The 27,888-nt window shown below is 44.7% G+C and overlaps 1 protein-coding gene across 1 annotated transcript; it reads right to left on the reverse strand.

Moving 5' to 3' along the window:
• Nucleotides 1-487: 487 nt before the first annotated feature.
• LOC115325848 (CD63 antigen-like) lies at nucleotides 488-27,877 on the reverse strand. The gene is made up of 5 exons (XM_029986561.2): nucleotides 27,731-27,877; nucleotides 13,703-13,785; nucleotides 7,305-7,589; nucleotides 5,212-5,386; nucleotides 488-572 (listed from the first exon to the last, which is right to left on the reverse strand). Exons 1-5 carry the CDS (start codon nucleotides 27,875-27,877, stop codon nucleotides 513-515), a joined length of 750 nt encoding a protein of 249 aa, XP_029842421.2. The 3' UTR covers nucleotides 488-512.
• Between the last annotated feature and the right edge of the window lie 11 nt (nucleotides 27,878-27,888).

The following is a 27,888-nucleotide window of genomic DNA, read 5'->3' on the forward strand; positions in this document are numbered from 1 at the left end:
ACTTCTACCGGAAAATGGGGCGAAATTTTTTCTGACTGGGCCACTACGTTTGCCTTCTCGCCAGCGAATACTTTGTGTGTGTGTGTGGGGGGGGGGGGGGGGGGGGGGCAGAGAGTGGGTCTTGTTGTTCACAGGATAAGAATGCAGTAGATGCTCCGCCTCCAACGCAAGGCAACAGGCCTATGCTTGAGCAGGAGCTTTTACCTGCTTCTACTGCACTCTTAACCTGTCACTGGCTATATATGGTATTGCTCGAAGTAACCTAGGCAAACAGCTACGGCTTTTTTTTTTTTTTTTTGGCCGACTGACAATTAAAGCTGCGCTGTCAATATATTGCCATCAAGGCGTGATGGTCGGGGGCATTTTCGTTCGTGTTTCTAAACGTCAACCATCGACCGAGACGATATCTGTTCAACTCTCTTCTTTATTTTCATGGAATGTATTGTTGTGACCTGCTGCTTCGGAATTTTTTTCTGGGGATCTTGACATAAAACGGCGTCTCTCAGGAACATCTATTTAGATTCCTCCAGCAACGTCCTCCGTAGTCTAGCGGAGGTGAGCACGAGGCACAACTGAAACAAAGAAAAAGAGCAAATCGCTCAGGTAAGGCGAATCGTCGCTCCAGTCCTAACCTTAAAAAAAAAAAAAAAAAAAGTATTAGGGACAGTAATTCACAATTCACTTTGAAATATTCCACCTCGCTATTATTTCTTTTTGGGGAATGGGAATCAACGTAATGCTGCAATCAAAACACGACACAAACTATTCGCCCGTTTCCCATACTATTGTGACATAACACGGAATGCATTGTGCTTTGCTTTGTGGTGACGTTGAACATATGAATTTGGTGAGCATCTTGTGCGTCGACATCGCGGATGTCGTCGTGCGTAGCGTCTCTGACAGAAAGAGAGCCGAAGCTAGCCCTCCAACGCAAAGTTGTCAACTCTTGCGGTTACACACACCTCACCTGCGGCCCCGCTCTTTCGCGGCTCCTCGCTTTCCCCGAACCACGTGCTATAGCCGGTGAGAGGTAAGGGCGAAATAGAAGTTCCTCCCAGCTCTTTCCACTTTAGCGGAGCAAACACTGGAGAGGAGGCGACCTCTTCTCCAGCGGAAACAGCTGGGAGGAGCTTCCACTATCGTTCTTTCCACTCGTCGCCTCCATATTTTGCAACCATAAGTGCGCTACCTGTTTCTTTGTCATTCTGAATTCTTTGGCGCATTATAGCCTTAGTTGCTTTTGCGTCACAAAACCCCAATCTACTACATCTGAATTCTTAACTACATTCGCCAAAAGTTTAGAAAGAAAAAAACTGTTTTACGCGATAAACCACTTCAGCATTCATACGATTGTCATTCAGAGTGGTTATGTGGTGGAAAGGGGGACAAAACCTCAAAATTTACATCCATAAAAAAATAAAAATAATAATCCTATGAGCTTCGAAAACTTTTGGGGTAGGCTGTAAGAAAGGTTTATTGTATTACTGTTAGTAATGAATAATTTATAACCTTAGAAATATTTTTTTCTTTTTAGAATAGAGTACATTTTAACATGTCACACCTATCTACATGGGGGACTTTGAAAATATGATTGCGCTTCAAGACAGGGACGGAAGTAAGAACGAGACAACACAATGCGCTAACTTAAACTGTTTAATCTTCGGAAAGGCAAGGGAATAAATACTTTGCAGCATCGCGCCATTTAACCAATCCCCTGCCACGCCAGTGCTATCAAGAGCTGTGTCCCCTTGTCGCCCAAATCGATCGACGCCACGCTGACATGTCGATCCCTGTAGTTCTTTTTTTATCAGGTATGCCTCTATGATTTCTCTTACCGTCTTATCTCTGTGTTTTCTAATAACAATGCATAACTTAAATTCAGGTTTGCACCCACAGTCATGGCTGTGCATTGACAAATGAATGAACGCTGCTCGCTCACTTTTTGGTTGTGTTCGCGCAATCTATTTAGACATCGTCCCGCCTGTCCCACGTACTTCCTGCCACACGTCAGAGTCCGTATCAAGATATGACCAAAAAGAAACAGAGAGTGGCGGTTGTGCCTTACATGCACAAAACCGCACGCAATTTCAAAAAGATAGCAGACCGCTTAAATGCTCGGGTGGTCTTTTCTGCACCGGAAAAACTTGCGAAGTTGTACAAACTGACGGACCCTTACCGCAAACCACCGGTTGGCTGCGTGAAAAAGCATCGCAGCACGTTTGTAGAATGCAGTGAAGGAGTTGTCTATCAGATTCCGCTGGCGTGTGGCAGAAAGTACGTGGGACAGGCGGGAATATGTCTAAATGATAGATTGCCCGAACATAACCAAAAAGTGAGCGGACAGCGTGACAATCATTTGTCGATGCACTGCTATGACTGTGGGTGCAAACCTGAATTTGAGTTGTGCACTGTTATTCGAAAACATATATATAAGTCGCTAAGGAAAATCATACAGGTAGACCTGGTAAAAAAAACAACTACGGGAATCGATATGTCAGCGTGACGTCGATCGATTTGGGCGACAAGGAGACGCAGTTCTTGAGAGCATTGGCCTGGCATGGGATTCATTGAATGGCGCCATGACGCAAAGTATTTATTCCTTTGCTTTTCTGAGGTATAAACAGTTGAAGTTAGCGCACTGTGTTGTCTCGTTCTTGCTCTCGTCTTTCTCTTGAAGCGCTATCATGTTCTCAAAGTTTCAGTACCAGCTCGCCTAAGAGCCCGCATTAGGATATGTTTGAAATTTCAAAAGTTATTATATCATAGTTCTACGTGAGCGCGTTGGCGAAGTTAAATAAAACTGAAAAAAAATAAACATGGAGACGGACAGACGGGCACATCTGTCGAAAGATGTGCTGTTCTTTCTGTCTCTGTTTATTATTTCAGTTTGACTTTTTGGTGTCAAATCATATTACTTCAATATGTAAAAATACGTGCAGCTATTTTTTTTTATGCTCCAATTCAGTACGAACGCTTCTATCAACTTTGCTTCTGCATTTTAATTTTCAAATAAAGATTTCAGTATTTCCTAAATATTTGTCTTCAGCCGTATACAGGTGCTGTTACTCTCCGTCCACACTTAAAAAAACGGCTAGTTTTATTATGTTTTTTCAACTATTGCTTTCTTCAGCGGGCGCAGCTTTTATTTAAAAACAAGATTGCTGATCATGTTCAAGCAAAATTTGAACTGTGTATATTTTGTAACTTTATTTATAATGTTGCTGCCTCGAGTTACCCATAGTAATTTTGTTTGAAATTGGGATTGCTGTAGCAGACGAACCATTAACACCAGGGACATAAAAATACTATCGGTCTGTATCTATGAACATCAGCTGTCTGGTGAAGTACGTTTAATTAAAGTGGTATTCATAAATAAATTTATATTTGAGTCCGAATTCATTAGAAACCTTAAAATTTCATATAGATGATTCGGTTTTTGCAAAAAAAAAAGGCAATTTTTTTACTTCGTTAACATTTTTTTTTATAAATTGCACTAGTAATACGGGTAACAGCGGGGAAAACTTCGTGGTTCACCTTTTTTTTTTTGTTGTTGTTGTATTATCTGGACAGTCTCAGAAATAAACCCATTTTAGACCACTTCTGAAATTGTGGTTTAAATGTGGTTGGTTCCCCACCAACGTACGCGAAACCCTCAAGAATGTTTCAACGGTGAAATGACGCCACTGTCTCCATTCACAACCCCTCCCTCTGCCCCTCCCATTCCTCCCTTACCCCTCTCTCCACACGCACGCGCACATACACACGCACACACACACACACACACACACACACACACGCACGCACGCACAAGTTTAAAGTTTTTTGTTGTTTTTTTAAGTCACGTTTAATTGTTTCAATTTATTGCAGATTGAACTTCAAAGCGACATACACGGCCCACAGGCCATACAAAACTTCCTTTGATTTCCCCTTGTCCAATACTCTGACTGACTGATTTTAAAACGAGGAATAATGCTCTTTTGAACTCCAGTAGTGGTATATCTTGATAGCCGATACTGGAGATTCAGTCTGAGTTCAACAACCCGGAGCACACGGACCAGGCTGCTTGTTGAACATTATTAATTGTTCAACAAACAACCTGGTCCGTGTGCTGAACAACACGAGCTCCTAAACGCCATAGCGTTTAGGAGCTCGTGTTGCAGAAAATCCGGCGTCGGCGTCGGTGGGACCAAACAATCCCAGAACGCAACGAACACAGTTACGTGTGACGCCACGCGTGTGATGTCACACGGGGCTGTGACGTCATTACCCTATCGACCCGTTAAATTTAACGTGTAAATTTTCCGACAAATTTAGCGGAAATTTAGCGGAAATTTAGCGAAACCGTACATCACCAGATAGCAGATATTAATAGCTTCGCACCGATAGTATTTTTATGTCGCTGGTGTTAAGGATTCGTCTGCTATAGCAATCCACACTTCAAGCAAAATTGCTCAAATTAACACCCTTATAAGTTAAAAAATGAAAACAATTATGAAAGATCTACAGTTCAGAATTGGTTTGAACATGGTCCGCAATTTTGCGTTTTGCACAAAGAAATATTGTTGTCCTAAGTAAGGTAAATAATCTTTGACAAACAAACAAATTCGACAGACTAAATATTCAAACTAAATTTTTTACGTGTTTCGCTCCGTGGCAATTCAGATGTTTTTTGTTTATTCAACAACTTCTAATTTTTTTTAATGACCATCTTGTTCATCACAGAAACAAAGCAATCGCATATATTTAATAAACGAAAAATTCTAAAGACCCCACAACCCCCCGACAAGACTGTTCGAATTTAATTGAAACCACTTATAATGAGACAGACGAAGTTTAGAAGGTGAGCACGTTGTAAGGATGGATACAGGAACCGACACGACGATATAGCCTCTAATAGTAATTTCTGTCAATACTGCAATTGCAACATGATCCTCGGAACCAATAATTAAAAACTTAATTACGAGGTTTTGGTTAATTAGTAAATTTACCATGACGATTATTTCCTCATCTAGTATCCGCCCGGCCTGATAAATACCTGGTAAAGACATCACTCGTCTAACTGCCCCCCCCCCCCCCCCCCCCGCGCTTTTTTTTTAATCAGTACGGGTTAAAATCAAACACCCTGTATATTATACACAATGGACTCTGACAAAAGCGCCAAACATCCGATCAATCATCGCGTGCGCAGTAAAGTTAGTGAGGTGTACTCACGAGCCAGACGACGACGCAGATGACGCAGAAGATGATGGACGGTAGGAGCATGTTGAAGTAGTCGGTGAGCAGGTCCCGACAGCCCTGCTCGTGGTACTTGAAGCAGGCGCCGTCAGAGGTCTCCACCACGCAACAAGTGCGCGGCACGAACGTCTTGCTGGCCGAATCGGCGGCGCTGCACGAGAGACACCTATCGCACGACTCCGTCACGCGAGCCACTGGCAGTGCGTGACAGTTAAGACCCTGCCAACGCATTGGGTGGCAATAGACCGATCTCACGCCCAGTTTCATCGTGCCACCGCTTTCGCCCGGCACAAACTGTATAGTTTTTTTAACACACAGATTAAGCGCTGACTGACAACTGGTTTATGTCTGGAAAACCACCTACCTCAGTAAAAACAGATGAAAAACGTACATCGGACCATCACCTAAATGCACGTGCCACAGCTGTCCCAGAACGCGGTTTCTTTATCGAAGAGCGCAGTCGAGGGAGCATCTCACACTGAACCTTATACTTAGAAATCTAATAAGCCTCGAATATTTCACGAAACATCCTGTGCCGAGTGACAATCGTCGTCTTTTTCTGAAAGAGGGGAGCACCCACATCTATCACAATGGTAAGATCTTCACCATCGGGTAATTTGGCAATTCATTGTGATAGATGTGGGTGCTCCCCTCTTTAAGAAAAGACGACGATTGTCACTCGGCACAGGGTGTCTCGTGAAATATTCCAGGCTTATTAGATTTCTAAGTATAAGGTTCAGTGTGAGATGCTCCCTCGACTGCGCTCTTCGATAAAGAAACCGCGTTCTGGGACAGCTGTGGCACGTGCATTTAGGTGATGGTCCGATGTACGTTTTTCTTGTGTTTTTACTGAGGTAGGTGGTTTTCCAGAAATAAACCAGTTGTCAGTCAGCGCTCGGTCTGTGTGTTCCTCCTTCTTTGTCCTCCGTACCTTTGGCGCTGTTTCTCTTTTCATAACTATACTGCCTCATCCTACGATGGACTAAAGGTCAAAGCCACAGGCGCCAGGTCCAATCACGTCGCACGTTAAGGTATGATATGTTTACACTGATCAGGGTGGACGAATAATGCTCAGAGTCAAAAAGTGTTGCATCATTTCTGCAGCTTCAACACTGCAAAGAGCATGCAAAGAGCTTTCTTTGCGATGTAAAATTGGTGAGTCACACCGTGCTATTCAATTCGAACCACTGTCCGCCCATTCCCATTAGACGCGGGCACCGACACGGGCATTGAAGCCAAATACCAGACAATTTCCAAGTTGTTCGTGATTGGATCTGGTGGTCTGTAGCTTTTGTCTTTAGTCCATCCTAGGGTGAGACGAAGTATGTGCATAACCAACTCGCCAAACTTTCAACAGTACAATGAGATCGCGTCATTAGCCGATAAGAACGCCGGAGAACAAATCACGGAGCGAGAACATAACAAACCACGCCCACATTAGGTCCGACCGCAGCCAACGCTTGGATCCGATGGAGCCAATCAACGGGCGCTAAAAGTGCATCGTCATGGCGCTCGCCGTCTTTATGCGTTTGCTATCGCCAGCTAAATCAATCGCCCACATTAAATATACGTCCTGATCCAGCGCATTTTTTTATACGATAGGCGCCATGACGATTTACTTTTGGTGCTGCTTTGATTGTCTCCACCGGATCGCACGTCACGTCTGCTGTGTTCGGAAACACGAGAAGGAAAGCTACTACTACTATTAAGCGTTGTTATGTATGAAGAGAATAAAAAAGGGGGGGGGGGGGGGGGGGAGAAGAGGGCCAATTGTGGATGCGCACCGGGCGCGTTTGTCACTGAGGCCACAACCCAAGCGGCACAGATTTGGCCAATCATTGGCCAGTGGCTGGAAATGGTCCTTTGGCCAGTGGCCAGACAGTGGCCAGTCATTGGCTGAAGACTGGCCTTTCTCCGGCCATTGGTCACTGGCCACCAGCCATCGGCCAAGCATTGGCCGATGAATGGCCACTCTTTTTCCATTGGCCAACCCCCAAAATACATCGCCAGCCATTGGCTAATGCTTGCCCAAATTCTGTGCGGCTTGGGAAGGACGCGCGTCCACCCACCGCATCAGAACGGCCCCGGTGGTTGCGGTGGTCCAGTCCGTGTAGTTGCTCACTCCGCAGCACTTGAAGTCCCGGTGCAAGTTATCCAGCTTGTCCCTGGACGAGGCGTCCACGAAGTACTGGTACATGGCGTACTTGAGGTCGTCGCCGAGCTCGACCCGCGCTAGTGTCACGTAGTGGTACACCACATACGAGCAGAACAGGACGTTGAAGATAACGATGATGGCCATGGCGTTGTAGACGGCGCAGCCACGGGCACCACGTCCACCTCCAGTGCGTTCTTTCCTGCATAGGCGCGTGGCGTTTATGGAAAGGTTGAATTCTTGCGATCATTGGAAACGGTTCACTGTATATCATGAAAGGCTAAGACGCTTTCTCTTTAAAAGAAAACTGAAATAAAAACTTATTTTTATAGATTATATGGGGCACATATTTTATTTTCCACAGATTTTTATACGCAATATTTACGAGGTCACGGTCCACTCTAAGCCCCGCCCACAGATCAGTGGCCCCGCCCATTACTACTGGATTGGCTTGGCTGCTCAAGCGAACACGCTCGCAAGCCTAGTGTCTCCCTGTCCCTAAGTCCGATGAGTCTAGTCCGGCTTCTGACACCGCCTCCTAGTTATTTGAGCAAGCGCGATGCAGCCTCCGGCAACGTCTATTATTACACCACCGCCTATTGTCGTCTGCAAGGCCCGTAACACAGGGCCATGAAAGCGGCACGTGGGCGTCCGTTATCGCCTGCGTCCGTCTGTAACGCTTAAAACGCCTGTAACGCTTACAAGACTAGACGCCATGAAAGTGGCGTTCTATTATTCCATCATGCATGAGCCATGATATGATGCAAGCGTCTGTCAGCGTCTGTCGATGGGCCGTAAAAAGCGATCGAGAGGACTAAAGAAATCAATAAACTGTGTATCCAGTCCTTTCAGCTTTTCTGTTTTTTTTTTTTTCTTTTTTTTGCATATCATCCGCGAGCAAGGTGAAACACATTTTTTCGCACGTCATCCCAGAGCAAGAAGCAGACGACTTGCTCGTTTTTGTAGCATCATTACGCACAATTAAAACACGACCTAAAAATGAAAGGCGTTTACAATTTTCTGTAACGCGAAATTAGAGTGCGGCTCTTGAAGAGGACCAGGGAGAGGTACGATGGGGAGTGTGTGCCCCTCCTCCCCCTTCTCCCCTTCTCTCCTGCTCCGCTCCCATAATGAGGAAAATTTTCGCTAAATTTCGCGCTAAATTTAGCAAATATTTTCTCTTTAAATTTAGCGAAACCTTTTCGGTTAAATGTAGCCGGAAATTCACGAAAATTTCCCTGCTAAATTGAGTGGGAAAATTTAGAGGGAAAAGTTTCCCATAATGCAACGCGCGCGGCTACGCCGATGCCGCTCAACCCGGAAACGGGCGCCTAAGATCTGCACTCTAAAATATTTTCCCTTTGACAGGCCAAGTGCGCTTCAAAACTTGAAAACTACTTGTCTTTCGAAGCGAAAGAACGAGAACATAACTGGACACACTTGATGGGAGACGAATGCCCGATTGCCTTCAGCCATATGGCACGCAAATGTTTACCTGTGTAGGTCTCTCCTTGGTATTGAAACCATGGTCGCAATTAAGAAGGTTGCACACTTCAGAGAGCAGCGGGGCATCAACACGCGCAAACGAACAAATCAAGCCAGATCAAGGAAATTAGTGGACGTGGGACGCTAGGCTTAGACGATTTCCGCTACAAAAACGAGCAGCCGCAGAGCACTTCCGAAGGCACGTACATGTGACGATTGCTTGCTGCAAACTACGTCGGTTTAAATCTTTTTCTAAAGACATCGGTGAACGCAAAATGACTCGCGCTCAATAAATAAACGAGCCATGCTCGTTAAGCTCGTTGCAAACGCCGGCAGCCATGTTTGCTAACGTTTGAAACCAAAGCGGAAAACGATATCTAGGGATATTCTAGAAAACAGTGATGACTATATCTAGATAATTTGTTTTTCAAACCTAACAAAATATTGTTCATAAAGATATACTATTACGGCACGGAGAAATAATTTTACAACAAAAATTTCACAAGTCAATCATCTCTCCAACCAATGAGAGACAAGAAATGGTGCTTAGCTGTATGCTAAGCACTTTTCGTAATGGGCGGGGTCAAGAGCAGGGCCACCCCCACCTTAATTGCTTCTAATAGCGTAAATATTGTTTTCGGGGAAATAAAAAATAATGACATGTGTCCCATTAGGCTTTATTTTTTGTTCATTTTAGTGCCCATTTAAGAGGTTTGGTAAATGCATACCGCGAACAAGTTTCCAAGATGCGCCTAACATGTGGGAAACGGGTGGAAGGGCGCGATGGAGAGGTAGCCAAGCACGCGCCGCCACCGGTTGAGATAGGTCACGTACAGGCGCTAGCCAGTATAGTGCTAATCTGAGTATTCCAAGTTAGGTCATCAGAAACTACTAAGCCTAAACATTGTTAGTCGGAGACTTCTTCGAGAGGCCGTGTAAGTAACGTGTAGTTCCGTATTACGGAACTTTTGCTCTTGGTTATGGTGACGGAAGTTTGCTCTTGGTTATGGTGACCTTCGTCTGCCAGGTGTTACACCAGAGTGAAAGCACGTTTAAAGCTTGTTGTAAGGTTGAATGATCATCTGGGTTAGTAATACAAACGATTAAATACTACGCAGTCGTCCGCAAAGAGGCCGATTGAAGATGTGAGACATTCATCATCACCCTAGTTACACCCTTCGTACTCCCTACAGAAAGTGATATATCGTGTGAAAAGTGTGTATAAAGTGTGTCGGTCGAAAAACAACAACAACAGAAACACCTTTTTTACAGAAATAAGGGTGTAAAAACGTTTATTGTCTGTCTTACGAAAAGGAGCCGCAAACAGGTTGAGACATCTCAAATGTGCTGCACTTAACTCTGGCAGTACAAGAATTCCGAGCATTTTCTATTCTGTCCGCTTTCAAGCAGGGAAGTGCTTCAGGTGTGCGGAAGTTTCAACATGTCTTGATTTGTCAAAGGAACCACGCTGTTTCTTTTTTTTTTTCTTCGATATTTTCTCAGGCAAGCTCGCAGCTAGGGTACCTCGGGTGCATTTTATAAGAGAAAGATCCTGCTTCATAATCGCATTATTTTGGCCACCATATTCAGCTCCGTAAGCGTCTCTAGCGACTAAATAAACTACCCTTCAAGACAAATTTTGTTTCACCAATTAAATTTGATTTTTTTTTAATTTAAATCAACGTGGTCAGAAAAAAAAAGTAATTCTTTATCAATAGATATAAGCAGTACGGAACGATACTCATTACAAGTAATAAAATTACTTATAATCGATTAGCCTTTCTGAGTAATTTTTTAATCATTTGAATACATTTATTGGGAAGTAATCACAAGATTAATCCTATTATCTACGGAAGTAATGATATTACGCATAACCTTTGCTATTTTCCCTTTACTTTATTATGGCGCCCTTGGTTTTTGCGAGTTTGATTCCAAGGATTCCTTGAACCAAATCTCCGCCAAGAGGATGCTTTACTAAAATTTGCGTATTAAAAAGGTACGGAAACAAAAATCGAAATATTCAGATTTCGTTCGGAAATGAGTCAAGCATGACGAATAATAACCGTAAATGATAATCGCACTTTTGTATTTTGAACGACTGGCTACATGTTTCGTTCCAAACGGCGCACTCGAGCAAGCGCTCGAAGAGAAACGAGAGAGCACCATGCATCATGGGATATCCGGCACAAACAAAAACAGAAAGAAAAGATTTCCCGCGTTCGTGGAGTAGCAAGGCAGGCGTGGTTATGAGCTTTGCCCTAGGTGGCGTTGTCAGCGTTGTGGTGGTGTTCGAAGTACCCGTGGGGTGACGAGCGTGTGGCTGGCCCAAGGAGCACGTAGCTTCCACAGCACTGTCAGCTTAGTGCTGAACGGGGTGGGGAAAGCAACTTTCGTTCGAGTTTGCACGAACGAGGGTCCGAGAAAGAGGGAAGTCCTTCCTTTCCGTCTTCTTGGACCGTTTAGTACAATGCGCGATTTGTGAGTTGAGCTAGGAGGAAAGCTAAGAAGGAATATGTTGAAATTCCAAAGGGCGGCGCTGCTCCGAGGAATCTGCCACGTCACGACTACGTAGCAAGTTCGCCAACGTTGCTAGATTACCTTCCAAATAGGCTCCGCATGCATCCACCAGGTGCACATTGAAAGATCGTTTATTTAGCTTTAAAATTAGTCTTCTTGTGCCTTAACGGAAGACTGGTGTTTTTGAGGTTAGGGTGCAACATGCAGCACATTCAAGCTAGAAACAGAGCGCTGGAATTTCGTTTCCCTACCCTTTTAAGAAGATAAGTAGTTGATAGTTTGGTGATTCTAATTCAGCGCTGGACAGTGCGAGAGGCCCTTTTTTTTAAATCGTCAGAAAAACGATGTCGCTTTGAAAATATGAAGTGAAGTAACGGTTACTTCTTTTTTAAAGTAAAGGCCTTTTTTTCAGTACTCAAGTGATCTGCCGGGTGTCTCTAACAGCGGCCAGGCTCTTTAAATCGACAGCAAAAAATTTTAACTTATCGCGTTACGATTTTGTGCAGCGTTGCCCACAGGTGGTGCATTTTTTCTATAAAATTTGCCGAGATCCAACTTACCTAAGGAAAAAGTAAAAACAGAAAAGGGCTTAACTCCTATAGGAACGCAGCAAAGCCACCGATCTTCAAATCATAGGGTGCGTATTGTTTAAAGACCGGTGGCTTCGCTGCGTCTCCATAGGAGCTCAGCCTTTTCCTTTCTTTACTTTTTCCTCAGGTAAGATGGCGCTTTGTAAATTTTGCAAAAAAAAAAAAAAAATGCACCAACTGTGGACAACGCCGCACAAAATCGTAAAGCGATAGGTTAAAAACCCGATTTTTGCTGATCCTGGGCCGCTGTTTGAGACACCGGGTAGTAGAATACTTTTAAACAGGAGTAATTATAACTGTAATCGATGTATGGCAATTTTTTTCATGAATCCGTCCTATCATTGAGAACGATGCGGATGGAATATTTACAGTAAACTTAAAGTGCTGCCTAATTAACAATTCTTTATTGATTTCAACCCCGCATATCTAGAAAAATAAAGCTTTTTTTTTTGCGTTTTGATTTTTTTACAATATGACATTATTTCTTTCGCGTTTATTTCTTCCTTTCGCTTTCTGATTCTTTTTGCAATTGGAGATTACGTAAATAGCAAAATGGATGGTGGAAAAAAAAAACTCGATCAACACTTCGATTCACCTAGAAGGGCACCGCTTATTGCCAATTATAAATATTTTGTGCTTGAATATAGTTTGATTTACATACAAAACAAGAGCACATAGGAAACGCAAATGGATAGAAAAAGTAAATTATTTTGCTGATATTTTTTGTGAGAGAAGCGCAGTGATCATTGGAAAATTGGTGTAATATAAATCACGATTTAAATCATAATTTAAATCATCGTGATTTTTATTCTCCACCCTGCTTCAAAGCAAACGACACTTCAATTGTCAATAGACCCTTTCCGAAATTCAGTCTGGCCACTTTGATCACTATCATCATCATCTGAAAAATGGCATATGTGCCATACCAATGGCGGCTTTCTGTTTACTGATGAAGGAACATGTTGAAGATACTCCTAAGCTGAGGATTCGAGGCCTATCCATTCTAGACGTTAGCACGTTGCGAAACCGGAATTGAATGCAAGCGCTGCGTAACTGTTCATTTATCTAATTCGAGCCCAGTGAACCCGTTTGTGGCACAAAATCGACTTCGAAACCCCTTGACTTATAGAACTGTATCAAGGCGTCTGTCGGGTTGGCGCTTCTTTCTGATTGGTTGCATCGTTGTGGGAATCGACACTGGAAGAGATGATCCAGAAAAACCTGTATAGCGAAAGGTTTATTCTCGTCTGCCGTTGGCATGCAAAAGTGACGGTGCCCGATAAAATACTGCAGGCTACGGGTTCATCGTCGCCATTCGTATGGCAAAAGTTAAACCGCCATTTCAGCCACCAGATGGCACTGAATTTCGGAAAGGGTCTATTGTTGCTTAAAATAGTCGGTGCTGGTTATCTAAAGCTTTATCTGAAATTGGAAGAAACGCTCTTCCCTCCTCCAGAAATGTTCAAAGATGCCGTGATAGTGCAACACGATAACGCACGAGCTTCATAAAACCCATATCTAAAGCTCAGTAAGCCGCGTTTTCGAGTCGTTACTATTGCCAGTTAATAGCACCCGCTCCGAATGACACGACCAAATGATAGCGTCTTCACAATACAACCTGGGTAAAGAGTGTCGATGCTCCGAGCGAAAGTTATTTACTGGCTCTGGGCGCTAGATGTCTTTCAAGGCGCCGTCGGAGACAAACGGGTTCCAACGAGCTCACCTGCGCAGCTTCCAGGAGACGGCGACGCCGAAGGACGCCACTGAAAGCAGCACCAGTCCGCAGGCCATGAAGAAGTAGGACACCTGCGAGGTATCAAATCATGTCCAGGGATTGCCCGCTCCGCTGTCCGGAGGCCGTCGTCTGGATCATGTTAAAAAGCACCCGACACTGTGGTAATCGATGGGATAATTAGTAGAAGAAAAAGGACAAAAGGAAAATGACACGTGAAAGCAGTTCAATGCGTTTCTTTTCCTCTGCAAATTTTCTTCCTCTAAGCTTTTTCTTCCTTTTTTTTTTTTAAATGCCATCTCGGGTAATTTTTAACATGATCAACATCCACCAGCTCGCCTGCGCACTCGTGGTGCTTTTGTCATCTGGGTTAAAGTTATTAAGAAGCCACGCTTGGAGCATGGACACTCGAAAGCCTGCGATATCCGCGCGTAATCCGGCCGCAAAATAGTGATGGGACGAATCACTGGAGATTCGGGTTTGGCCAGATTCGGAAATTTCCAAACTTTCCGCGACGAATATTCAGCAGATTCGGAGATTCGTCAGATTCGTCGCTGGTTGCAGACGGCAGTGTGAACCTTGCCGTAAACCTCGCGAATGCGGTCAGTTGTGTTTTTTTTAGGTTCTGTTACTGCATATAACCAGATTTTGTCTTGTTTATTTCAACGTATGGTATGTACTGTACTGTCATTCTAAACCCTGGCACGCGCACAGGTCCAGCTGAGCTGATCTGTGCGATTGACGCAGGTCTAACCAAGGCACGGTCTCAGTGGGTTCCGGAAGAAATGTCCCCAGAAAAAAACGTACCCGGAAAATAGGTATAAGGTTTAACAGCGCAAACAGACAGGGACAATAGAAAATAACACCAACGACAGGGACAAGGCGCTACTTTCGGCTTTGTTAGCTGCCTTACTCAGCCCATCCAAGTTCAAGTCTTTCAGCATCTTCAGTGCCGCGGATTTCTGTTGCTTCGTCTAAGGCGAAGCCCCCTTTTGGAAAAATCGTGAGTGTTTTGAAACAAAGGGAATTAGCACTTGTGGAAGCCGATAAGGAAGGTGGGTTTGTAGTGATGCCAGAAGGGATGTTGCAGGAAAAGCCACTAGTTGCCATTAAAAAGAGTTTTAAGGCAGTAAAGTTTTTACCGAAGCAACAGAAATCCGCGGCACTGAAGATGCTGAAAGACTTGAACTTGGATGGGCTGAGTAAGGCAGCTAACAAAGCCGAAAGTAGCGCCTTGTCCCTGACGTTTGTGTTATTTTCTATTGTCCCTGTCTGTTTGCGCTTTTAAACCTTATACCTACCATGGACCAGCTAGCCCAAACCAAAGCTTTAATGAGTCATATTTCTTCTACTATGGGCCCTTTCCTATTTCATCACGTTCAGCAAGATCCTGCCATCACTTGCGTCATTCTCATCGCCATTTCAACGTGCCAATCCCGGATACTTACCTTCTGCATGAAAAGGAAGTATGTGCCACTGGAGGTTCAAGCGCTTTTTGTGGTACTGGAGCCATCATGGGGACATGCCAGAAGAATGTGCAAAATTCTGAAGTCTGAATATTGGAGACAGGTTCGGCTTTATCTTGACTGGCTACGTGTCGTCGTGCAAGAAGGGAAAGAACACCAAGATAACCTTCGGTTTGCCGAGTACAATAAATTAGCATCCCAAACTACGGAGTTCCTGTGGCAGCGAGCTCGGCTAAACCTTCCACCCAAGAGGAAGTTTGCAGCGGGGGCTACGGACAACGTCACCCTGCTGGGGGACGCCACCATTCCAACATAGGTCAAAGACATCCTGGAGAAAGGTCCCAAGCACAGCTCCCAGCCTCCCTCTACACGACATGAGCTTCTAGCCATGGTTCACAAGGTTGCTGATCGGGTCAACGAACAAGACCGAGAGAGAGCCATTGGTGATGGTGTGGACTGATTGAGAAGCACTACAAGTCATATGTCTAAGGCGAAGCCCCCCTTTAGAAAAAATCGCGAGTGTTTTGAAACAAAGGGAATCAGCACTTGTGGAAGCCGATAAGGAAGGTGGGTTTGTAGTGATGCCAGAAGGGATGTTTCAGGAAAAGGCACTAGCTTCCAATAAAAAGAATTTTAAGGCAGTAAAGTTTTTACCGAAGCAACAGAAATCCGCAGCACTGAAGGTGCTGAAAGACTTGAACTTGGATGGGCTGAGTAAGGCAGCTACCAAAGCCGAAAGTAGCGCCTTGTCTATGTCGTTTGTGTTATTTTCTATTGTTCCTGTCTGTTTGCGCTTTTAAACCTTATACCTACCATGGACCAGCCAGCCCAAACCAAAGTTTTAATGAACCGGAAAATAGGTTCCCGAAAAAAAAAGGCCCCAGGTAGAAAACAGGAAAAAATGTCCCCAAAGGGTTCCCTATCGCTGGGTTTCCCCACATTCTCATGGCCTTCGGGCGGTCCTGCCATTATCCGGTCACAAATGACCTGACCCACCTAGAGATAGAAAGGGAGACTGGGAGTCACACAAAGCAACCGAAGTAATCTATTGTGCGGTATTTTGGAAACCAAATTATTGTACTCCCCGAAACAAATTTCTTTTCTATTGTGAAGTAAACATTTATAATACTTCTAGCCAGAGCCAAAATATTGTGTTTGCGGAAATTTCAGAGATATACTTGTGTACCATTTCAAGATAGGTAAAAAGCACGACACTGTTAGCACAAACAAGCGATCGCTAGATTTTTTTTTTCTTCTGTTTTTCTCGTAGAAACGAAAGGTTGTCATAAAAGCTATCATTGGTACTGAAAGTGCTCATTTGGGGATATAATGCAGACGGTAAAGTTCCGTTCCCATTAATACTTTTTCTAAAAAAAACGTGAAATGCGCCGATGTCGTGTTCGCGCTAACAGTGTCGCGATGTGTACCTCGGGGAATCGTATATTTCTTTATTTGTTTTTTCCTACTTGCCACAGGGTGCCCTTTTTTTTCCCAAGGGCACATGACCGGACCGCCCGAAGGCCATAACGATCAGGGAAGCTCATAGATAGGGAATTCTTTGGGGACACTTTTTTCTACTTCCCACCTGGGGCCTTTTTTCCTGGGACATTTTTTTCAGAGACTTTTTTCCCGGGGACATCTTTTCCATGGACATTTTTTCCGAGGACATTTTTTCCTACACCCAGCTCGAATCATATGGATCCTCAAAACACACCGGAACCTACACCCTCTGAAGACGGAGTTTCGTCCCAACCTCTCGACCAGAGAAAGCCTGGCGCTTATACACAAGGACATATCTGAAAACCCTGCCAATACAATGCCCAGAACGATGGTCGCCATCGACATAAAAAAGGCTTTTGACACAATACATCACGTCACAGTAATCCGCGCTGCGGAGAGAAGAGGACTACATGGACGCTTACTGAACTTCAACAAGGCATTCCTGAAGGACAGGCAGTTTCACGCAATCATCGGTCACGCCAAAGTAAACCCCAAGCCTAACCACATCGGGGTCCCCCAAGGGGCGGTCACATCCCCCACTTTATTTAACATGGCATTGGCGAACCTGGCCTTCGAACTCCAAGAGATCGATGGCCTAGGATTTACTATATATGCTGATGATGTCGCCTTATGGACTATTAAGGGAACCGCCTCGAAACAACAGGCTATACTTCAAGAAAATTTAAACGTCACCAAAAAAAAACAAAAAAAAAACAAAAAAAAAACGGGATTGCAATGTCTACCGAAAAGACTGCCTATATGACCGCCAAGCACAACATCCAGCTATTCGTTAACGGTGCTCCCATACAACCAAAACATAGCATCAAGGCTTTAGGCCTAACTTTTAACGAATACTGGAGCTACAAGCTGGCAGAAGCAAATTAAGGCCCAGTGGAAAGACGGACTACACCTCCTCAAACGAAGTACCAGCAAATCATGGGGATGTCAGGAGGGCTTGCTAGGAAGATTGGTCCCAGCGCTGCTCGTCTCAAGAACAGTTTACGGAATAAACTATCTTAAGCCTGCTTCAGACAGTTGCGTTTGACTGCGTTTGACTGCGTTGCGGCTACGACAAGCCAGGATATCCCTGCTGCTTATATCGCGTGCCAAGATGATTCCTTGAATTGTATTCCACGCTTCATACGTAGCAGAAATGTGCAGGTGACTCGCTTTCGGTTCTCGACGCAACGCAGTCAAACGCACTCAAACGCAAGTGTTTGAACCGGCCTTTAGGCTCACAGCGACGCAAATGGAGAAACTCGAGGTTCTCAACAGACCCGTCATGAGGGTCATCACAAGCCTGCCAAAAATTACACCCATCACGGAACTGCACAAAGCAGCTCAGGTCAACACCATCGAAGAGATCGCACAAGAAATGTAGATTAGTCAGAACAACAGGCGGGAAAAGACATGGCACGGACGCATCCTACCAGAAAAACTAGGAAAAAGGACGTAAAGCACCTTCATGCTTCAAAAGTAGCGCAAGGTGTGTCGGTGCACGAGGCACGTGCAACGTGCAGCACTTGGGAAGATCATGGCGGTGCAGCGCAGCAGTGAGCTAAATTTCAGAGCCATGTTGTTCCCGGAAGTGGCGCGCGGCACGGGTCTCCAGCATTTCCATAACAAAGAATGGCGCCACTTTTCCCAGGATAAAGGGGCTTTAGAACGACGTGGTGCATTCCAAGCAACCAACTATCTCCGCCTCCGTGGGAGGACGAACCAGTCGTCTCCCTCAAACGCACGCCCATGAATCAAGGTGAAGGACACAGGAAACGTCGCGAAGCTGCAGCAAAAAATACCTGGAAGACCTCGGAAGGCTCAGGGAAGGGGAAGACGTCGAAATCCTAGGTATGGACGCAGCTAGAGACAACGACGGGAGAACGGCCGTGAATCCCGGAGAAAAGCTCACCGGAGAAAAGCTCACCGGAGAAAAGCTCACCATAGAAAAGCTCACCGGAGATAAGCTCACCGGAGAAAAGCTCACCGCAAAACCGGTGGATGCGGAGAAAAGCTCACCGGCCATTGAGCGTACGTACGCGGAGAAAAGCTCACCGATTTCTTTCCTTCTTTTTATATGGAGGCTGTTCAGTGTTGGATCATGCGTAACATATATAAATTTATTTTCATTAAAATTCGTCAGCTTTGTAAAAAAGAAATTGTCCTTTTTGTATCATTTGTTAAGCTTATTGGGTATATTGCTTCCAAATTAATAATTGCGGGCGAGTGTTTTCTGTCGCTTACTTTGTAGACAACGAAAGGCCAACTCAAATTTTTATGAACCTGAAGAACAGGAAAAAGTTCCAAAAACTTAATAATATCGGCCTAAAACCTAAAAATCAAAACTGTAAATGCCGAAAATCCGAAACTGCATGCTCAACAACCCGGTGCCTGAAATTGTTTTTGAAGCTTTTGTTAACCTTTGAAAATAGGACAAAATAGTCAGTGAGATATCGAAACTTTTTTTCTTTCACGGAGAAGCGCGTTTTCTAGCCATGCGTGCTGGTGTTTCCACACGATGCCTTTGTGTGATAGTACTTTTCTACGGCGAGCCACCCATGAACTTCAGAGCTGCACACTGGCACCGTTGTTACTCGTGACCTATTTAAGAAGTGGCGCTCTGTAAGGTAGCGAATAGGGCGAGTTGGTAAACGTTATACATGATAAAAAGCGCTCAAAGGACGACGACGGTGTGAAGACAACAAACACGCCAGGACGAATCTGTTCTCGCAACTAAAGTTTTGTTAGTGAAATTATCAGAAAAAAAAAAAACAGCGTGGCCGACACTGATTACATCAACAAACACCTACTTATCTATTAGGCACTACAAAATATTTGAAACTGAAACGGTTCACACACCGCTATTCATATTAGCTCGCAAAGAACAGACATCTTTATTTGACATAGCTATCGATGGCACCCTGCCAGTTGTCAATAAATTGTTGTCTTTTTCACCGGTGTACGACTGATTTTATACCCCCTTGCGGCTTCATTAATATACAAAATGGGTGATTACTAATTTCTGATGAATTAGTAAGTATGCCCAATGAACTTCATGAATATTGCAAAAAAGTGGACCTATTTTTAATGAATAAGTGACGAGTGCGAATTAATGTTAAATTGCAACGTTTGACGCAGAGTCCGCTAAGTTAAAAAAAAAAAAAATTGGTGAGCTTTTCTTCGCATCCGCTCAAAGGCCGGTGAGCTTCTCTCCGCATCTGCCGGTGTTGCGGTGAGCTTTTCTCCGGTGAGCTTATCTCCGGTGAGCTTTTCTCCGGTGAGCTTTTCTCCGGTGAGCTTTTCTCCGCCGCCCAACGGCCGTAGCCTGGTTACCAGAGAGCTCCTCCAAAAAAGAGAGTAAGCTCGTACTAATGACACCCAGCACAAAAACAGCAGAACTACTCGCCATCCAGTTAGCAATTGAAGCTCATCTAGAAAGCACCAACAAAAACCTATACGTATTTACGGACTCGAAGGAAGCGGTTAAGCAATGCCTTCACATAGGGTGCAAGAGCAATATTACATGAAAAATCAAGAATTTAGCAAAAACACTGCGTCTTGAAGGAAGACGGCTCGAACTGTGATGGAATCCAAGACACATGGAAATTCCAGGAAACGAAGAGGCGAACGAGGCCGCGAGGGCTAGACTACAAGATGACGTACCCTTACAAGGACTCGCCTCCTCTTCGGTTAGAAAGAAACCCGTGGCACCGGACCCAGAGGAACAGAAAGAAATGGAGCACATCGCCAGGAAACAACGACTGGCAATGCTTCTGCCCATAGGCCATTGCCCCATCCCACCAGGCTTCACCAGGTGGGAGAGGATATGCATCCGAAGGCTCCAGACATGAATAGCCCTGACCCCAGTATGGCGTGCTCGATTTTATAAGCCCACTTCACCGAACGTTCCGGGCCCAGACCCGCTCTGTGGAACTTGCAGTGTACCTGCTACCTGCCAGCACAAGGGGTATTCACACGAGGGAGAAATCCCGGGGATTTCTCCCCGGCACGCGAGAATCACGAGATGAAAACGCGAGGCTTTTGCACATCGCAAAGCCTGACGTTTTCGTCGTGGGATGCGCGTGCCGGGGAGAAATCCCCGGGATTTCTCCCCCGTGTGAATACCCCTTAATATGGGACTGTCTGGGCATCAGCAGGCAAAGACTGATGTCATGCACGAACTACTTCCGGAAGCCAGACCCACAAACTACAGGGAATGGACAAGACCGGCGAGTGACAACCTCAATAGGAAAAAAAATAATAATTCTCTGTTGGGCTACGAATGCTCGGCGGGCCTTTCTCAATTCATTTAACCCCCTCCCATTCCCCTACCCTAATCACCCATTTCCCTATCCCCGTCAAGGCTAGATGGTACTTATCAAGAGGCCTTGACATAACCCTTTCATCAATTAAAAACGTTTAACCACCACCACCTTTGTTATAGAGAGTTTCCAACCAGACTTGTACGTAATCTATTACAGGTAACGAATTTACCTCTAATCCCTTACATTTATCAGTAATTTAGAAACGAAATAATTACATATTTTCTAGAGTAATTTTAAAGTAATTCCCTTGCATATTTTACGCAACGGATTCCTTGTAATTGGAAGGGTTGTTTTTATTTTGGTAAAGTCGAGCGCAGTGAGACTGTCACGCGAATTGACCAGCGCAAAAAGAGGCCTGGCACTCTTCAGTTCCGGAAAGCCTTTTTCTCTTTCAACACCCATCCCATGAATCTATATTTTTATACACTAACACTGTCCAAAAATCCAAATAAACATTTCTACAGCAAAAAAAAAAAACAACAGAAAAAACAAGAAAACAAAGAGAGGGGGGGGGGGGCGCAAGTTATGCAAAAATGTTCCAAAAGCCGGGTGAATTCATGATTGAAAAGGTTTACTCCGACTTAACATAACAAGGGGCAAGTTATATCCGCTTTTTTAGTTCCCTTGTTTTTCTTTGCGGTCGGAGACGGGTAGAGGAGGACACCAAGTGATTGTGTGCCTCTTCGAGAAGCTCGAGGCGGTAAGTGCACAGACAAGAAATAACAATGTCCTTCTCGGGTTATAGTGACAACGACCATTTTCACAATGTCACAACAGCAGAGAACGCTCCGTCTACCCAAAAATCCACTAAAAGAGGTGTGATAATATGTGAGTGTTATTGCCACAAGCATCCTCGTTCGTTGCTGCACGCTTATCTTCTCTTAGGAAGCCGGGTGTATTTTTATCTGTTTCTTTCACCTTATTTGACCCTGTTTTTAAAGCCAGTTACTGTTTTTAGTCCGACTTCTAGGGTTGGCCCACTTTATTTGTGAAGCCCAGCCAGGTTATCTCCATCTCCTAAGTCACCAATTTTGTTAGTCAGCTTTTTGCGAGCACTTCGAAAATGGTAATAGTCTTCCCTTCTTCTTCTTCCTGAATGACGAAAATAATCCCTGGAGAAGGGGAACAAGAGGGACAAAGGACAAACAAATCTCCAAACACAGCTAGGTGACTGGTGCGCGACCGGAAAAATCCGCCTGATCCGTGTATCGAACCCGGGACTTCTCTATTACAGGTGGACCGCTCCACCAACTGATAACTGCCCCCGATAACGATATTCATCATATCGTTATCGGGGGCATCGGAGGTATCAGACGATTTACTAAAACTTTGGAATATCAAAAAACGGCTGCAACGACGAAGTTTTGCTCTATCTTCGAGGTAAATATAGTACTTCCATTACTTCGCTGAAAAAGCTCAATGCAGAGCATCAAACATTCGTGAGGCACAATATGCCACTCCCATCCAGTGCCTCAGTTCAAAGAGTGTTCAGCGTAGCAGTCGACATCTTCAGTAAGAAATAACGCAAAATGTCTGACAAGACTTTCGAGAGCCAGCTGTTGCTCAGAACAGTCAAGGTCATTAAATGGAACAGGTTGCAACGAGAAAAACTTAAATAACCCTCTTCCCTTTGCTTCTTAATTGAAGACAGTAATGCTAAAAGTAACGCTACGAAAGGAACGGATTACTTTTTGGGGTAACGGTCACTTACTTTTATGGGAGGGTAATTGTAATGGTAATAAATTACAATTTAGACATCGAGTAATTGTAAATATAATTCCTTACTATTTTTCAGTAACGTGTACGGGTCTCAGGGATGAGCAGTACTTCAAATACAAGTATTTGAAATACGTATTTCAGATACTTTGTGTATTTTGCATTTGTATTTAATTAGAAATTGGGTATTATATTTGTTGTGTGTATTTAAATATTAAAACGTGGGTATTTCAAATACAATTGTAATTAGATACAATTTTGTGGGCGAAAATACATCCCTCAAATTTATTGTCACTGTCCAGAGCAGGAAGAAAACTACGTTCTGCACCGAATGCAGTGTCTCCCAATCAAGCACAAGCGTTTAGTGACTGTGATTACGGTGCTAGTCCAGGGCAAGAATAGTGACGAAATCGATGTTCACAGGCACACTGGCTAAATAAGTGCCTGTGACAACTTGTGATGTTTTCCAGCCTGATTTCCATCCATATTTTGCCTGGAACATTCTAAATGCGCGGGTCGTCTAGATTTTCGTGACTGGTGCGAGCTGCAACAATAAAAAATTCTCTAGCTAGTGCTGCGCGTCTTGGGCGTCTCGGTTCTTTGTTGGTCTATACCAAAATGTAATCGACAAAAAAAAGCTGTCAAAGAACGCTGCTTGGCCGCCGCCTTGTTGCTGATGATAATGCAGCTGGTGCGACTCTCGCGCCCCCTATCAGCTAGACATTTTCCGCCACTTTCTTGGGCTGTTGAAGCTAGGGGTGTCGCGAACTTTTGTTGAATTGGATTTTAAGGTCGAACTTTCGGGGTGCGACTGCTTCGAAGCGGTTCGACGAACCTTCGACCTTTTAACCAGATTCGACCGGTTCAACTTTGTGGACAGTGTGGCCAGACCTTGACACAAGCATGTCTAGATTTGGAGAATTGTTTTTATGAAAAGGGTGTATTTTAATTTTATTAACAGTTGCAATAAAATAAACTAATTATAATCACTGAAGAAGGAAATAACTTCTTTTTTTTGTACTGTATTAACTGAAATAACCAATCAGTGCTGCCCTTAATTTATCCCTTAGCCATCACCATCCAATCCGAAGCCAACTGACCAGACTGTCACGCATGCGCATAGCAGTCAAACTTGAGTCGACCTTTTTGTCGAACGTTTTACTAGAACTTCAAAAAAGTCGAACCTGGTTGAACTCGAACCTAGACCGGCACAAAAAGGGTACGCAGCATGCCTAAAAGTCACGTGGAAACTTTCAAGAGAGGCTAGAAAACTTGAAATGCAAAACCGCAAAACACAGGCAAAACACCCCTAGTTGAAACCTGTTCAGCGCGATTCTTTCTCTGTGTTTTGCGGTTTTGCATTTCAAGTTTTCCGACATCTCTTGAAAGTTTCGACGTGACTTTTAGGCATACTGCGTACCCTTTTTGTGCCTTTCACGGTGTGAAGTAGGGCAGGTAAGTGCCTGCCATTCAAGCGTTTCTGCTTGACATTCACGGGAAACCGAGGAGAGGAAGGACGTCAAACGGTCCTCGACGCCATTTTGCGAACCATGACAACTGTTCTTCGCGCGCTCTCTTGCCCGCACTGCGGAGACTTCCATTCCAACACACACACGATGTGCGAATGTCCGCACACTTTACAACAACTCCCCCCCCCCCCCCCCCCCCCCCCCCCCCAAGTACCACCCCACCTCTTGGGAGAGCTGGCTCGTCCCTCCAGAAGATCACCAACCCGGCCTACTGCAACTACTGATCCGGCACCTTCACAACGTGCTTGGGGAAGAGTGGTAGATCTAGTCCACGAGCGCCGGACCAGGTGTTTGTTTTATAATAAATATTTCCTTTCTCTCTATCTCTCTTCTCCTCCCAGAGTTAATTCACGTAGAGTCCTTCTCAGTCATAGCCAAAAATAGTTGTTCGGGTTGGGGTAGGGAATGGGTCAGTCACGTCCGTTCCTTTGCCCTCGGGCCGGTGTGAAAAAAAAAAAAAAAAAAGCTCTCCCCAAAACGTGCCCCAAAACGAAGTTCGTTTGGATTTTGTTTGATCGTCAAGATGTGACTGGTCGTCGACACTGTAGTGTAGAATATATCGTTCGAATGTTAACACTTGCTAAATTGCATGTCCGAGTCCTTTTCATCGGTCAACACGTCATTTGTGCGCGTGAAATATGCATGCCTCTCCGCTATCTTCTGTTATAAATTATTTTCGATAGCTAAGCGCTTTGTCGTTTGACGAGCGGTTGAGCGGGTGGCGCCGTCAAAATTTATCGTAAAATAAATCAATGATTCCAGTCGCATTCGTTCTGTCGCACGCGTACCCAACAAACATAGCTTGCAGTTTTTTTTAATCTGGTGCAAGGCTTTTTTACTGTTTTCTGGAAAATACATACACCATGAAACGCAACGCAAAATGTAAGACCAGAATTTAGCCGCCAGATGTTTGAAATTGCGCCTACGCAGGCTGCGCCTATCGAAATCATAGTCCACTCTCTTAGGGTAAGCAGGGACGCCGATGAGAAACTAACCTCAAACCCAGCGACTGGGCTCGAAAAAGGTTGTATTGTCCCTGGGCAGAGTGCTTTTTGAAAATATGTATATTACCATTTAAAAAAAAAAAGAAAAAAAAAATCTGGCAACACGAAAAAAAAAAAAAAAGAAGCAAGCTAGATTGACCTGAAAACACAGGGCAGCGACGCCATCTTGAAGGATGTTCCCGGTTTTTTCACGGTCGGCCGTGCACAAGTTTCGTGGTAAAGTGAGGAGGTCGTGGGTGAAATACAACTGCCGCTTCCTTATCACACGCAGATAAATTCGTTTTTTGTTCGTCTCAGCGTAAGAACAAGCGACTGAGTGATTCATAAATGTATTTAAAGCGAGAGTCAATTAGTTCCCCGAATGCTGTTTATATGCTTCGGCGATGCGTTCGCGGCCACATTGGTGTGAATGCAGTGTTCGTGGCTGCACGAGTTTCAAGGTTTTTAGTTGCATCATCCTGTTATTCTAGACCCTAGGGTCTATTCCCGATCAGTCGCGAGCTTATGTAACACGCAGTGTACAGTAGTCGGCGATCCGGTGACTACGGGCCCACCGATCGCTAGTCGCTGCGCATGCAAGTTCACTAACTGCCAAACTCACCAGCAGGTGACATATAGCACCCGAAGCAGGTAGGTTTTATGTATAGAAGCGATTTTGCGAATGCAATGTTCCTTTCCGTTTCCTTTGGCGCTAGCATATCATCTGGGTAGAGTGGTTATGTGAAAGCCGAATTTGATTATACCCTTGTTTTAACTGGGCTGTTTTTAACTGATTCTAATATTTTCACACACAAAATAAAAAGTAACTACCTAAACATTTGTTGCTCAAAATTTTATTTATTGTTCAATAAGTCGTATTCACGACCAAATAATTTTCCTGACTTGTTGAATGTAGTTGTTAAAACGAACAATATCGGGGAAAAACAGTTAGTGTACGGATTAGCTACAAAAATATTACAATAAGGTCACTTTGAATTGTAGTTGACAGTCTGACGCCGCCCTACATATAGCTGTATGAATCTGCAAGACAAGCACGCGAGACCGTAGTTTCACCTACCTTCCACGTATACGAACGCAACTACTCACACGAATCGCAACTCTGTCGTTTATCACCTCATTCGGAAATCTCCGCGTCAAACGAGCCTTGCCACGTCGAACAGGCGGTCGCTATCCAGATCGTGGCTGCTTTGAGTACGGACATCACGGCAGTACAAGACAAATAGTTTCTTCACTAACGATCGGGCAACAAAACTACTCTCCCTTTGACTTTACACGGCGAAAAAAAAAATTGTTATTAGTAGTGCCACTAAATAAGCTACGCTTCAGAGTAACAACACTTGGCCATACTGGGCGTGTTCCAAAATTTACTCGATCTTACTCCAGGGTAAAGGTTTTCTACCTTGGCGTTCTAAAACCTATACCCGCGTCCAGCGTTTTTCAATCTGTGTTGTCACGTGACACAACCCAACGGAGTAACTCAGATCCATTTGGGTAAGATTTGGAACACAGCCCTTGTGTCTCAAAATCATGGTTGCCAGTTATCTGAAGCTTTGTCTGAAATCACAGGAAATACTTTTCCGCCCTTTACAAATGTTTAAACAGTACGCGACAGAGCAAAGCCATATTACATGACATCCCTAACACCTAATTAAATGCTGAGGAAGTCGCACATTTGAATCATGACGATCGGCAGTTGCGTATGCTCTGCACACAAACCAAAATGGCGGCGCCCACAACAATGTCGGAAAACGGGGTGCCGATAGTCTAAGCGCAGCTCATTTAGTGGCTCTAGTTATTTGTTTTTGTGCGACCGTGGTTTGTAACATTGAAACGTGCGCAGACTGACAAGAGCGACGCGGTATCATTCAAGATGGCGTCAAGGGCTGGTTGCCTTTCTGTTGGACAGATGGCGCTCCTTTATCTAAAGGGTTAGAGTGCCTTCATACACATGCGCGCCTTTGCTTGAGTGGTGACATCTCAGCCATTTTTCCGCTCAATTGTTTTTCATGCCTTTTGAAGTGCGCGCAATCCGGTGTCACTCAGCTCGAGCGCGTAGCTTTGGCTACTGCATAGACGCCATTTTGCCGCCCAAGTCATGCAGCGAGTGCGCGAGAGCGTCACGCGCTGGCACATTCAGTGCAACAATGGATGTCTTCACCCTGAGACAGACAGACATGTAGGCACCCTATAAAGGGTCTGTAGACCCTTTTCAAAAGCCCATCGAGCAACATTGGCGGTCACAAATTCTCGGGTACGAAGTATGTGATGGGATGCGAGTCCTCGCCAAACCCAGACGCAGCCCTCGTGCGCAATACATGTTCAGAGTGCTTGCAAACTATGCCAGACTCGGATATTTGCCACAACAGCTACTAGATATGGCACGCACTATTAAAAAGGGTCCATTACGGGGTATACGGTGTCGGACTAGCGCTCTCGATAGCGCTGCGCTCAAACTTGAGGGGTCCAGTGGCGAGGGCGTTACCAGGGACAGGTGGTGTCCAGGCATGAGCGCCAGGATGTGCCTCCGCCAGCGGGTGCCGAAGCCGACGCCGACCATGAGCACCCCGAGCGAGAGGCAGGCCACGAGCAGGTTGCCCCAGAACAGGCCGTTGGCCAGCAGGATGCGCATGGCTGCGTCGA

This window comes from Ixodes scapularis, unplaced genomic scaffold (assembly GCF_016920785.2).
Source record: "Ixodes scapularis isolate PalLabHiFi unplaced genomic scaffold, ASM1692078v2 PGA_scaffold10__122_contigs__length_95168666, whole genome shotgun sequence".
Taxonomy (NCBI): domain Eukaryota; kingdom Metazoa; phylum Arthropoda; class Arachnida; order Ixodida; family Ixodidae; genus Ixodes; species Ixodes scapularis.